The 12,278-nt window shown below is 49.2% G+C and overlaps 1 protein-coding gene across 3 annotated transcripts in view; it reads right to left on the bottom strand.

Annotated features, from left to right (window-relative positions):
• ZFP64 (ZFP64 zinc finger protein) overlaps nt 1-12,278 on the bottom strand; it is a 69,932-nt gene that overhangs the window by 26,428 nt on the left and 31,226 nt on the right. For 2 of the 3 annotated variants that reach the window (XM_075528523.1, XM_075528522.1), the window contains exon 6: nt 2,792-4,384. The exons of the other annotated variant lie outside the window; for it this stretch is intronic. In XM_075528523.1, coding sequence (XP_075384638.1) covers nt 3,078-4,384 — 1,307 coding nt within the window. In that variant the 3' untranslated portion in view covers nt 2,792-3,077. Of the gene's footprint in view, nt 1-2,791; nt 4,385-12,278 lie in introns of those variants that run through there. 3 annotated transcript variants of the gene reach the window in all.

Genomic DNA, 12,278 nt, shown 5'->3' with positions numbered 1-12,278 from the left:
AGCCTTTAAGACCCCAGACACTATCGCTTTTGGTAGCCGGGCATCATCAGCTTTTTTCACATTTGCTTATGCACCCGTTTGTCCTCAGCGATCGTATAATGGAGGTGTGCACCCAAGGAAACCAATTTCTCATGTCCAACACACAAACCATCAAGTTTTCCAAATCAACATCATGTAATTTCCCTACTTCGTTACTGGAGTCCCAGGGTGGTGCAAATGGTTAAAGCGCTTGGGCTGCAAACAGAATGGTTGGATGTTCAAGTCCAATCAGGGGCATCTGGAAGAAAGGCCTGGTCATCCACTGCTGGACAATCAGTCCTTAAAAGCCCATGGAACTGAGTTCTGCCCAGACACAGACAGGGTCCCACAAGGAATCAGAGTTGACTACATGACACTGGTTTTATTTATTAATCCCCCTCCCCCCAAATGGGTGGGGGGAGGAGGGCATAGTCTTCAAACAAAACTGAGGTTTATCTTTTGGGATGTTTTTGACTAAACAAATTTGTGCTGGGGCAGGGCAGGGAGAATAAAAGCGGCAACAACATTGGTGGCAGTGTGTCTAAGAAGCCGGTGGTAGTTGAGAAGGGTCAGACGTCTGGTGTCCCTGGTGTGCGTCAAGAGTCCAGAGGGTTTGCAACAGCTGAGAATTGTCTTCCCAGGAGACTTCCAGTGGACCAGAACCTCCTCCCTTTCCCCTAGCAGCCGCGCCCATTTGCACTACCCCCATGACATGCTAAATTTGCCTCACCACGCCTTGCTGACACTGAGAGCACGTTTCAGTCAATATTAACTGCCCCAAACGACCTGAAGATCACTGTTCAAAAAAACCCCAAACTGCTATTAAGTCAATACTGACTCATACAGAACCCCTGTGAGTTTCCAAGACTATAACTGTTTACACAAGTAGAAAGCCTGGTCTTTCTCTCGCAGAGCTGCTGGTGGTTTCAAACTGCTGATGACTCACATGGCAGCCCAAGGTGTAACCTCTGCTCCACCAGGACTCCTTGAAGCTAACTCTACTGGAGAAGTCAGAGGTGTTACCACTCGTGGAGAACACTGTTGGGCTAGAATAAGGATCATTCTAGCTGGCTCTCTGGTTCCATCTGCTGGACAAACAGCATTTTAACAAAACATCATACAGGTAATTTGACTTTCTCTTTCAACACACGCAGGAGCCCTGGGGGCCTCCTGGTTTACACGTTGGGCTGCTAGCCACAGGTCAGCAGTTCAAAACCACCAGGGAGAAGGGTGAGGCTTTGCCTTACCGCAAAGTTTGTCTCCGCAGTTCTGCAATCCTCTGAGGCGCCATCTACAAGACGACAGGGAGTTTCGAGAACCCACTTCTCCGGGTGAAGACTAAAGCGCCCCTGACCCAAGCCATGGTCTTTCCAGTAGCCGCCCACGCTCTCGAAAGCTGAGCGTTGAGTAAGGAAGCGCGATGAGCGGATGAACTGGAACGATTCGAGACGCGTCAGAACGAACCAGCTGTCTGGGAGGAAATACAGACATCTCGCCTGTACACCGTACATGTTATCAGGAGAGACCCGTCTCTGGCGGACATGGAGCTTGGCAAAGTGTAGGGTCAGGGGAAAAAGAGGAAGCCCCCCCAATGCGATGGAGCGACACAGTGTCTGCAGTAGTTGGTTCCACATGGCAACGGCAAAGATGGCGTAGGACTGGGCAGTTTCCTTCCGTGGCACACGGGGTCGCTAGGAAACAGAGTCAACTCAATGGCACCTCACGATGACAATGCAGTCTGCGATGGAGACACCTGGCTGCCAGCACGAGGCCACTCAACCGGTCCCTGCATCTGCTGCACAAATACCAGGGTTCCCCCAAAGTGGCATCCTAGAATATTCTGCCCTACATAGTAATAGGTGATTACATCAGATGTCACCCCAGGACGAGTCCGTCGGGGCCTGCCGATGCAACCGGTGTCAAACCGTATCCGGTACCATAGTTCATCTGACTGGGAAGGCAGTGATGTGCGTGAGTACTATTTGTGTTGTGTGGCCGTTCGGTGCTGTCGAGTCGATTGCGACCCACTGCGACCTCGTGTGACAGAGTAGACCTGCCCACGGAGCCTCCTAGGCTGAAGTCTCTGTGGGAGCTGGCCGCCAGGTCTCTGTTCTGCAGAAATGCCACGCCTATCTTCCAGGTAGCGGCCAAATGCTTAACTGGTGTGCCCTCAAGGCTCATGAATATTTATAAGCTGGACCTAGAAACCTCTTTTTGCTTCTTCTGTTTCACTCTTTGTTTATTCTTGAACTTGTAAATTGAGAAATTGGGTGTAGGTTTACAGAGTGGATCACCAGTTTTACATTCAACTCACACCCACTTTGGCCAGCCCCTCCACCAGCTGTCCCTGCTTCCGCTTCCTCCCTGCGTTTCCGGTTCCCATTTCTCTTCCTCAGCCTGGGAGCTGGGTCCTCTGAGCATGTCCTCGGGTACAGGCTGCACCTCGTCTGGCCACTTCAATTGTTCAATGGGCAGCCCCTCCATTCACACCTCAACCCAAGACTGGTAACTATCTTTGCCCTCAGGAGATTTTAATCGTGTCAGTTTATTAGGAAGCCATCCATCTGTTGGTCCGCGATTATAGGAAGCATTTCAGGGGAGGGGTGTGTGCGCGTGTAAGCCATGTCACACGGCAGAGAAAACACGGTCAACCTGCCACCCACGGTGTATCCAGTCCAACACCACCATCATCACAAACTCGTTGGGGCATTTCAAACAGGGGCTAGTCTGCGAGTCCCATCAGCTTTAACTTAAAAGGCCAGACAAAAGAAAACACAGACAGAACCTTTATTAGAGTCGAGAAATGGATTTGGAAAGGAACGTTGTCTCGGGCCAGTCACTGAATTTCATTTCGAGGCGGCTCCGCCTCACATTCTACAACGGTTACATGGGAGGCGCTCTCAGACGTGATGCGGGAGCAACATGGAATGACACCTGTTTGGGGGTGGGGCCGCATTCCTAAAAACACTCGGAGTAAACAGACCGCAGACAGCTTTCTACCTCGGGTTTCCTTTCTTGGTCTTGCTTTTTAAAAAATTCTCCTCTCCCCTGTTCAAGTCCTAGTCTGGGATGGAGTCGGCCGGACAGAGCAGAGCGGGGTGGGTGGCCCCCTGGATGATGGAGTACGCCTGCTTGGGGAGTTCTTGCTGGGACGAGGAGAAGATGGGGGCCGCGGTGGTGGCCACGGTGATGTTCTGGCCGTCACTCACCACCGTCACCTCGGCGGCCCCCTCTTGGATCAGCGCGTTCAGGCCTTCCAAGTCTGCGCACGTAATCCCCGAGCCGGTGATGAAAGTCTGGCTGGCGGACCCTTCCGGGGGGCCTCCGGGGGCCGCGGGGAGCAGCGTCTGGTGCAGCGGGGCGCCCTCCGCCTGCTCGTGGGTGGTCAGCAGGACGGCGGGCTGCGCCATGGCTCCCGCCTCGCTCGGGCACCCCGCGGCCTGAGGAGGGGCGATCAGACTGACCTGGCGCAGGATCTGGAGCCGGTTATTTCCAGGCAGGTCCTCTGCGCTCTGAGCCACCAAGGCAGGGGACACAATGTTCACTGTGGCGGCGGCGGCGGCCTGGACGATGGTGTTGGTCTGGGGTACCTGGTGCCCAACGATGATTTTGACTCTGCCGTCGCTGAACTGGGGCGCCTGGCTGGGCTGCAGGGGCACTTGGAGCTGCCCCAGGGCGAGGGGCGTGGCGGTGGCATTGGCGTTGGCTGGGGCCGCGGGCTGCTTGCCAGCCTCCACCTGGAACTGCAGCACGGCCACGTCCGCGGGCTTGTTCTCGCTGTACTCGCTGTGTTGCCTCTTGTGGCTGCGCAGCGAATCCTCCCGCATGAAGGAGGCGTCGCAAATGTCACAGTGGAACGTCTTCTTGGCGTCCAGCCTGGCCACCTGGCGCCCGCCCTGTCGGGCCGCGTCCTTCCTCTCCAGGGCCTCGGTCTTGACCAGGGCGCCGTGGAATTTCTTCGTGTGCTTGCTGAGGTTGCTGGGCTGCTTGGTGTCGAAGCTGCAGTGGGTGCACTTGAAGGGGCGGTCGGTGCAGTGGATGCGCTCGTGCACGCGCAGGGCCGCCTTGCTGGAGCAGGAGTAGCTGCACTGGGCGCACTTCTCGGGGTGCTCCGACTGGTGCACCCGGCTGTGCTTCCGCAGCGTGGCCTTGCTGTCGCCCACGAAGTCGCAGTGCGGGCACTTGAAGTTGTTCCCGCTGTGCTTGATGCGGATGTGGGACTTGAGGTTGCCCTTCATGGTGCAGCGGACATTGCAGAACTCGCACTTGAAGGGCTTCTCCCCAGAGTGCACGCGCATGTGCCTTTTCAAGTCGGAGCTGATCTTGAACTTGGCACTACAGAGCCAGCACTGGAAGGGGGCGTCCCCTGTCAACACAAGGTGAGTTTCGATAAGCACAGGCAGGCAACAACCACCGCGGATCCCCCCAGAAAACCGCTCAGACAGGGCAGGCAGGCAGAGAAGGGGGGCCAGAGAGGGCTTTGCTTCTTGCCCCAATTCTCCACCACCACCACTGTGCTTGGCTGCACCGTGGAGCTATCAACCCCATTAGGCAACAACCAAAACAAAACAAAAATGGGAGATTGCAAAGAGCTAGTTCACGGGCCCCAATAACATACGAGTTGCAAATATACTCAGTGTATTCCTAAAAGACAGTCAGGCCACAGTTCCGTGTGGGAAGGCGCTCACGCAGCTAAGCCAGTGGTGCCGAGCTGTGTAATTCTGCACCATTCGTTTCCACTGAGCCAGTGTGGTCACAGAGTGAACGAAATCCTTTCAGGGCCCTCTAATCTGTGCCTTACTCATTCCTCAGTGTATTTTTTTTAAAGATCATTTTACTGGGGGCTCTTACAACTCTTGTCACAATCCATACATCAATTGTACTTGACATATTAGTACATCTATTCCATCGTTCCTTTCTAGACATTTACTTTCCATCAAGCCCTTGGGATCAGCTCCCCCCCCCATCTTCCCTCCTCCCCCTTCTTTTTTTTTTTTACTTTTTACAAATGATGTAATCTTTCAGGAAGATCTTTATTAATAACGACGTGTTGCTTGCAAAACACTTATGTACCCTGCATAGCCCAGCTGCATTCTTGTGAATTTATAACATCCAGCTGTTTGGGAAAAAAATCAGATTCACAGAAAGATGGGGTGGTGGTGGCGGGGGGTAGGGGGAGTGGACGCGATATCCCACGTATATATTCTCAAAGCATGCCAAGTCTGAATGATCTAAGGCCTTGGTAGTTCAAGGCTGGTGGCCCCTGCCCGTTCCAAACAAATCAGCCCGTCAAATGGCAGCAGCTGGCAATCTGCACCAGCTTCTGGGGAGGCAGGTGCTGCCTCGCTGAACAGGGTGCTCAAGACACCCCCAGGAGGTGGCTGTGGGTACTACTACCACTATTCATAGTCAAATGAGAGCCAGGCTGAGAAATATTCTCAGACTTGATTGCGGTTGCTTGTAATGCAGGCAAGAGCTTGGGTTTCATCTCAGGCTTGATTTTAAAGCGAATCTCCCTGACTGCTGGGCAAATTATCTGTACATCCACCCAGTGTTCGATTCCCTAGGCAGAGAGCTCAAACGAGTGAGGAGTCTTTTCCAGCTTTTGGGACGGGGCCTACAGCATCTGTATGGACAGATTAATAACTAAAGATGGCAGAGAGTAATTCAACAAACTTCTATCATTAGAAAAGCCTATACCTAAACAGGGAACCCTGGTGGCACAGTAGGCTAAGCATCTGGCTGCTAACTGCAAGTTTGGTGGTTCAAACCTGCTCCCATAAATGTCTACGGTCCTAGAAATCCTAAGAAGCTCATAAGGTATTTGTGTTTGCATTTGTTTAAGGAAGCACCATATTGATGTCCATAGGGGTTGTATAATTTTACAATACCATCAGCAATGTGCGAGCGTTCCCATATCTCTACATCCTCTCCAGCATTATTATCAGCATAACTTAAAAATTTTGCTGAGTGTCAGTGTGAGGTGGTATCTCATTGTTTTGTTTCTCTTAAGGCTAGTGAACATGAATTTTTTTTTGTATTGTTGGCTGCCTGGATGTTATCATTAGTAAATTGTCTATTCATGTCTTGTGCCCATTTAAAAAATTGGGTTATTTATATTTTTCTCATTAAAGTTGTAGTTTTCTACAGATTTTTGAAATTAGCCCTTTATTTGATATATCACTGTTCAATATTTCCCCCAATCTGTGGGTTCTCTTTTCACTCTTTTGATGACATCTTTTGGTGTGTGTGTATATGTCATATTTTTAGAAGCTCCCAGCCTCTATTTTATTTTCTATAGTGTGTATTTTTCATTATGTTTGGTAGTGCATTTATGCATTGTATTAATGCCCTTAAGTTTGTCCCTATTTTTTCACTGCTGGTTTTTATGGTTCCAGGATTAATATTTATGTCTTTAATCCCTCTTGAGTTCACATTTGTACATGAAGTGATATAGGGGTCCCGCTTTAATTTTTTGCAGGTGGAGATCCAGTTTTTTTTTAGCATCAGTTATATGTTTTAATGCGTTTCCGTCCTTAATGAAGATCAGGTGTCTGTCGGCCCCTGGCTGTATTTCTGGGTTCTCAATTCTAATCCATCGGTCTTCATGTTTATTGTTGTATCAGTACCAAGCTGTTTTGATTACCCTGGCTGTAGAATAGGTTTTGCCATATGGGAGTGAAAGGCCTTCTATTTTGTTTTTTAATAGTGTTTTGCTTATCCTGGGTTTCTTTGTTTTCCATATAAAGTTGGTGATTAGTTTTTTTCCCCCCCATTTCTTTAAAGAACTATGCTGGGATTGGTAGAAATTGTATTGAATTTATAGTTTTTGTTAATCTTGGCATTGTCAGTATATTTAATCTACCTATCCAGGAGCATGGAACAATTTTCTATTTGGGTAAGCCTCCTTTGGTTTCTCGTTGAAGTGTTCTATAGTTTTCTTAGTATCATTCTTTTGTTTCTCTGGTAAGATTTATTCCTAGATAATTTTATCTTTTGGGTAGTTATTATAAGTAATATTGTTCCTTTAATTTCCGTTTCAGTGCTATCTTCTTGGTTTATTTCTATTTCTTTTAGTTCGAACCAACTTGTATGTCACAAAAGAATCCAAGTCAGTTTCAGTTTTACCTTTTCCTCCTCCTCTAGCCACTCAAACGAATGTTTAGAGCTCATGGGTAAGAAATATGGAGGCGCCGTCTTCTTTAATGTTAAAAAACTCCAACGGACTTATGTAGATCGATCTTATAGCCTGCTACATTGCCATTTCCCCCCCCAATTATCTCCAGCAATTTTTATAGAATCTTTGGGGTTTTCTATATTAAGCTATCATCTGCAAACAAGGAGAGTATTGTTTTTTCTGTACCAGTAGTGATGTCTTCAATACTTCTTTGATGTCTCATAGTCTGGACAAGACTTCCAGGACTATATTAAATAAGAATGGTGAAAAAGGACACCCCTGTCTGCCTCCCGTTTAAGGGCCGTGGGGAGAATGTTCTCAATTCCTCTCCATTAAGTGAGATGCTAGCCAAAGGCATCTATGGCCTTAATAAAAATTAAAATATTAGGTTGAGAAATTTCACTTCTATTCCTATTTTATTGAGTGTTTTTTTATCAAGAATGAATGCTGAATTTAATCAAATGCTTTTTCTGTATCTATTGATATAATTTGGTTCTGATGTTTTATTTTGTTTATGTGGTGGATGACATTGATTGGGTTTCGAATATTAAACCATCCTTGCAAACCCACATGATTATGCTCTTTCCCCCCTAATGCTTTATTGAATCCTGTTGGCTATACTTTTATTGAAAATTTTGGCATCTATATTCATCAGGGATATTGGTCTATAATTTTCAATTCTGGTGATATTATTGCCTGGCTTCATAAAATGAAGTTGGTAGTATATTGTTGGTTCGTACATTGTGAAATAGTTCATGTAGGATTAGTGGTAAATCTTCTCTACAGGCTTTGTAAAATTCCTCAGTAAGACCAGGGCCCATGATTTCTAAGTACTGAAGGAGATGAAATATTTTGATCTACCAGAAGCAACTGTGAAGTTTGTGAAAATGTTTTCAATTTCTACTGGTGGCACCTGCTTTCTTGCCTATTAAAAAAAAATTGCTGAACATACACAGTTTCAGTAAAAGTGAAAATAATGACAATGTAATTCACTTCTTTCATCTGTCTCAGTTAACTCAAATTTGAATTCAGAGGGTCAGCTCCGAAACAGGGTTTTCTCTCCTCGCCCCGCCCTCCCCCCAGAAGGTCCTTGTATCCTTTCAACTTCTATGGGGCAGGTATTCCTTGGAGATCTCTGTGTCTTGACTCCAATCTTATCCTGAGTCAGATTCCTAGTCCAGGAACCCTGAGTCCAAAAGCCAGACTCCGTTTTTGGCTCTTCTTTCTTGCTGGTACTGAGGTCCCCGCTCTCTGCTTGCTTCTTTCTCCTTCTGTTTCTTGTAAGATAAAAGGTGACGCAGGCCACAGCCCAGGGGGACTCCCCTTAGATCAGGTCAGGGCTGTGATGAAATTGAGAGTTACATCCTGCCCTAATCTTCTAACAACTGATTGACTGATCACATTAGATCACATCACGGGGGCTGATTCCATCATTTCATAATGGCCAAATTATCTCATGCCGTAACTGTCACACCTCTGAACATCATGGTCCAGTCAAATTGACATACATTTTAGAGGGATACAATTCAACCCATGACAGTCCATCCTTTGCCCATCCCCATTTCATGTCCTTGTCACATTCAAAACACTTTCACCCCATCATATTTTACCAAAAATACAATTCCATGTCCAAGTTCCATCCTGGAGCAAAATTCTTCTTCCTCCGTGAATCTAGAATACAAGTGAGCTACTTTCAAGGTGCAACGACACAAGGTAGACCAGGGGTCCTCAAACTTTTTACACAGGGGGCCAGTTCACTGTCCCTCAGACCCGTTGGAGGGCCAGACTATAGTTTTTTAAAAAAAGAAACTATGAACAAATGCCTATGCACACTGCACATATCTTATTTTGAAGTAAAAAACAAAACGGGGCAAAACCTGGATAAATATCCTCTGCGGGGCCGGGCCGCATGTGGCCGTGGTTTGAGGACCCCTGACTGGAAGTCATTTCCATTACAAACGGGAGACACCTGAAGGAGAGAAGCATTACCAGGACTGAGTAAGTGAAAAACCCAGCAGAATAACGCACCTTCTCTGAGACCATCTTCGCAGTGGCCCTGCCCTCCAGACTGTGCGTTGGCCATGCTCTCTGGGGATTCCGCAGGCCTGGCCTTCAGCTCCACCGTCCAGGCCCGCTGTACTGGCAACTCTGCTCCCTCAACTTGAGCAGCCTCGTTCCCCTAGTCTCACTGATGATTGGTGACCCCACACCCTCAGCCACAGGAGGCTCCCTCAGGTTGGGCAGCAGAACTAGCTACCTGGCACTGATGGATGGTAGAGCATGGGTTCATACTCTAGAACCAAGTTGGGGAAGATCTGACTCTTTGAAGCCCAGCTGGTGTAGCCCCACCCTTTGAGGTCCCCTCCCCCAGCTCATGGCCCCACCCTTTGAGGTCCCCTCCCCACCCCCAGCTCAGGGCCCCGCCCTTTGAGGCACAGGCAGCTGTGCTTCCTGGTTCCTCATCTCTTCAGCTTCTGTTTCCTGGTTCCCTGCCGCTCAACCCCTTGGACCGCTTAGGCCTAAGCTTTCACTCCCTGGGCTGGCACGTTAGCGCCACCAGAAGGCTACCTCCTCCCTGAAGGTACTCGGCTCTCCTGCTCTGTGGCTTGGCTCCCATGGCACCTTATGCTGGTCACCTGGTTCCGCTGCTACTTCTAGGGGTTCTGCTGTCTCCAGTGTGACAGCTCCCCTCGCTTCCTTCGTAGCCCTCACCAGAAATGCTCTTCCTGTCTATCAGTCCATCAATAGTCTTACGCCAGTATCTGGACCTGCTCTAGTGGATTACGAAAGGGGGCCCAAACGTCTTCTGTTGAGCCTCACATGTAGCCACGGCATCTGCCAAGAAATCTGCCTCCTCCACCGCAAGGGGCGGGGGTGGGGTGTTGCTGTGGCCCTCCATGCTGGGCTCCACCGTGTTATTGGGTTTGGCTAATGAGGTGCTAATTGGCATGCACCTCCACCACCCCATGAGAAGACCAAGCCTGGTTTGCTCCCCTGGCTCCAGGCAGAGGATGAGCTCCAGGCATGGAGCAGAGCTGGGTCACTCCCACCAAGCCAGTGGGCAGCTGGCCCACAGCCAGCAGAATCCCAGTCTTGGACGTGAGCCCACCTCAAGCAGCAGAGCTTCCTACTCACAGAGCAAACCCCCAACAAGTGAACAAAAGAGGCTTACTGGATGCCGCCGAGGCTTGGTGTGGGCAGTTTGGGGTTTTACACAGCACAACGCTGTTGAGACCTTGCAACAAGGTGCTGTCATACACCAACATTCCCGGTGGCACAGATAGGCAGGCACTAAGCTGCAGACCAAAAGGTTGGTGGTTGAGCCCACGCAGAGATAAAGGTTTGGCGACCTACTTCGGAGAACTCTGACACAGACCACCCTACGGAGCAAACGGTCTACCCGCAGACCCCAAGGGGTTGCCGGGTGTTGAAATCAACTCAATGGATACTTCAACATCTTCCCTCCCCCACAACAGAACCCCAACACATGCTGCAGATAGCGGCTAGAAAACCGGCAGACCACATGTCTTTGTAACAAAGCACTTGCTACCTGGGGTAACTTAGAGGCTAGAAAACACACCTGGTGAACTTTGAGGCTAAGTGACTCACTGCCATCTCTGACCAACGGCGGAGTACAAGGTCTGATGAGAACGCGACATGCTTAAAAAAAGAGCAGACCATTTTCCTGGCGAATTGAGAGCACATATGGAAAGGTCAAGGTTCGCCAGGCTAGTTTCTCATCTCTGGCTTCTGTAGCCAGAAAATGATTTCCTGAGAAGATAAAGCAAGGGGAAAACATCATATTCAGGAGACTGATCTTCGTGGGGAAGGCAAAGGAGAGAGGTGAACAGGAGATGGTCTGAAAATGCCTCAGAGGATATTTAGCGGGTGCCAAGTCGCGTCTCTCAGGTACACCAAAGGACTTGAAGTAGCCTCAAGGGACTGCAGCTTCAGCAGCCAGCGGTGCTGCAAACGCCCATCAGTGAGTTTACAGAGGAAGGCGAGTCTTTACAAGAATTGGGTTGTGGGGGAAGGGGAAACTTTTGGCACATAGATACACGGGACATTCACATGGTTTTTAAGATAGCTCTACTGACAGAGGAGCCAGACGTCGGCTACTAACCACAAGGTGGGCAGTTGGAAACCACCAGCCACACCATGGGATAAAGATGAGGCTTTCCATTCCCATAAAGATTTACATTTTAGAAACCCACATGGCAGTTCTCTTCTGTCTTATGGAGTCGCTGTGTGTCAGCATTCATTAGATGGCAGTGACTTTGGCTCTTTTGAGTTTCTTAGCAAACTGTTGCCAGCGTAGACTAAAACAGCACATAAAAAACCCCAAGTGTTTTGTAGTTGGGAAGCAGGCAGAATTTTTCTCAAAAGACTTACTTTCCAATCCTCTTCAGAAGTAGCTAAGGAAGGCTATGGGAAGGGAGTTCCAGGGGACACCGGAGCCAGGGAGGGGATCCAAAGCCAAATTAAGAAATACTTCCTGTCCCCAGAGGGGCTTTAGCAAGGCTGGGGACAGCGGCTGGCTGGCTGGTGTCTCCCTTTTGGGCAGTAATGTAATTCTGGCTCTGTTCCGCCCTTACATGATGGTGCTGGGCTACAGGTCTGGCAACTTGTCTTTTACATCAAAGATCAAAAGGAGCCACGTCCCAGCCCATCACAGATCACAAGACACTGGTCTTGAATGGTCCTATGTCTGGGAAAAGCTTGTAGTGGTTTGGGGAGGGAGAGTGCATTTCCCATTGTGGGAGAGATGTGAATGGTGGTGGGTAGAACGGTAGTTGGTGGTCCTTTATAAACATGGCCTGGATTCTCGACACTTCCCTGCCTCCTGGATTTTGTAGTGATTCGGAACAGAGGGTGAACTTCAATCTACCAGGCCTATCCAATGCAACTTGCTTGAGCCAATGGGATGTTTTCAGACTAAATGCAGCCTTGAGACGTGCTCACCCCTGGGGACACGTGTCCCTGCCATCCCTGCGAGATGGACAAGCCTGGGCCGGCCCAGGGTCGAGAACTGCTCGGAGCACCACCTGCCATGTCAGCCACATCCCGAGGTCACGGCCTGTGC

This window comes from Tenrec ecaudatus, chromosome 12, assembly GCF_050624435.1.
Source record: "Tenrec ecaudatus isolate mTenEca1 chromosome 12, mTenEca1.hap1, whole genome shotgun sequence".
Classification (NCBI taxonomy): Eukaryota; Metazoa; Chordata; class Mammalia; order Afrosoricida; family Tenrecidae; genus Tenrec; species Tenrec ecaudatus.
The sequence above is the reverse complement of the archived record's forward strand: the minus strand, read 5'-3'. Positions and strand labels throughout refer to the sequence as shown.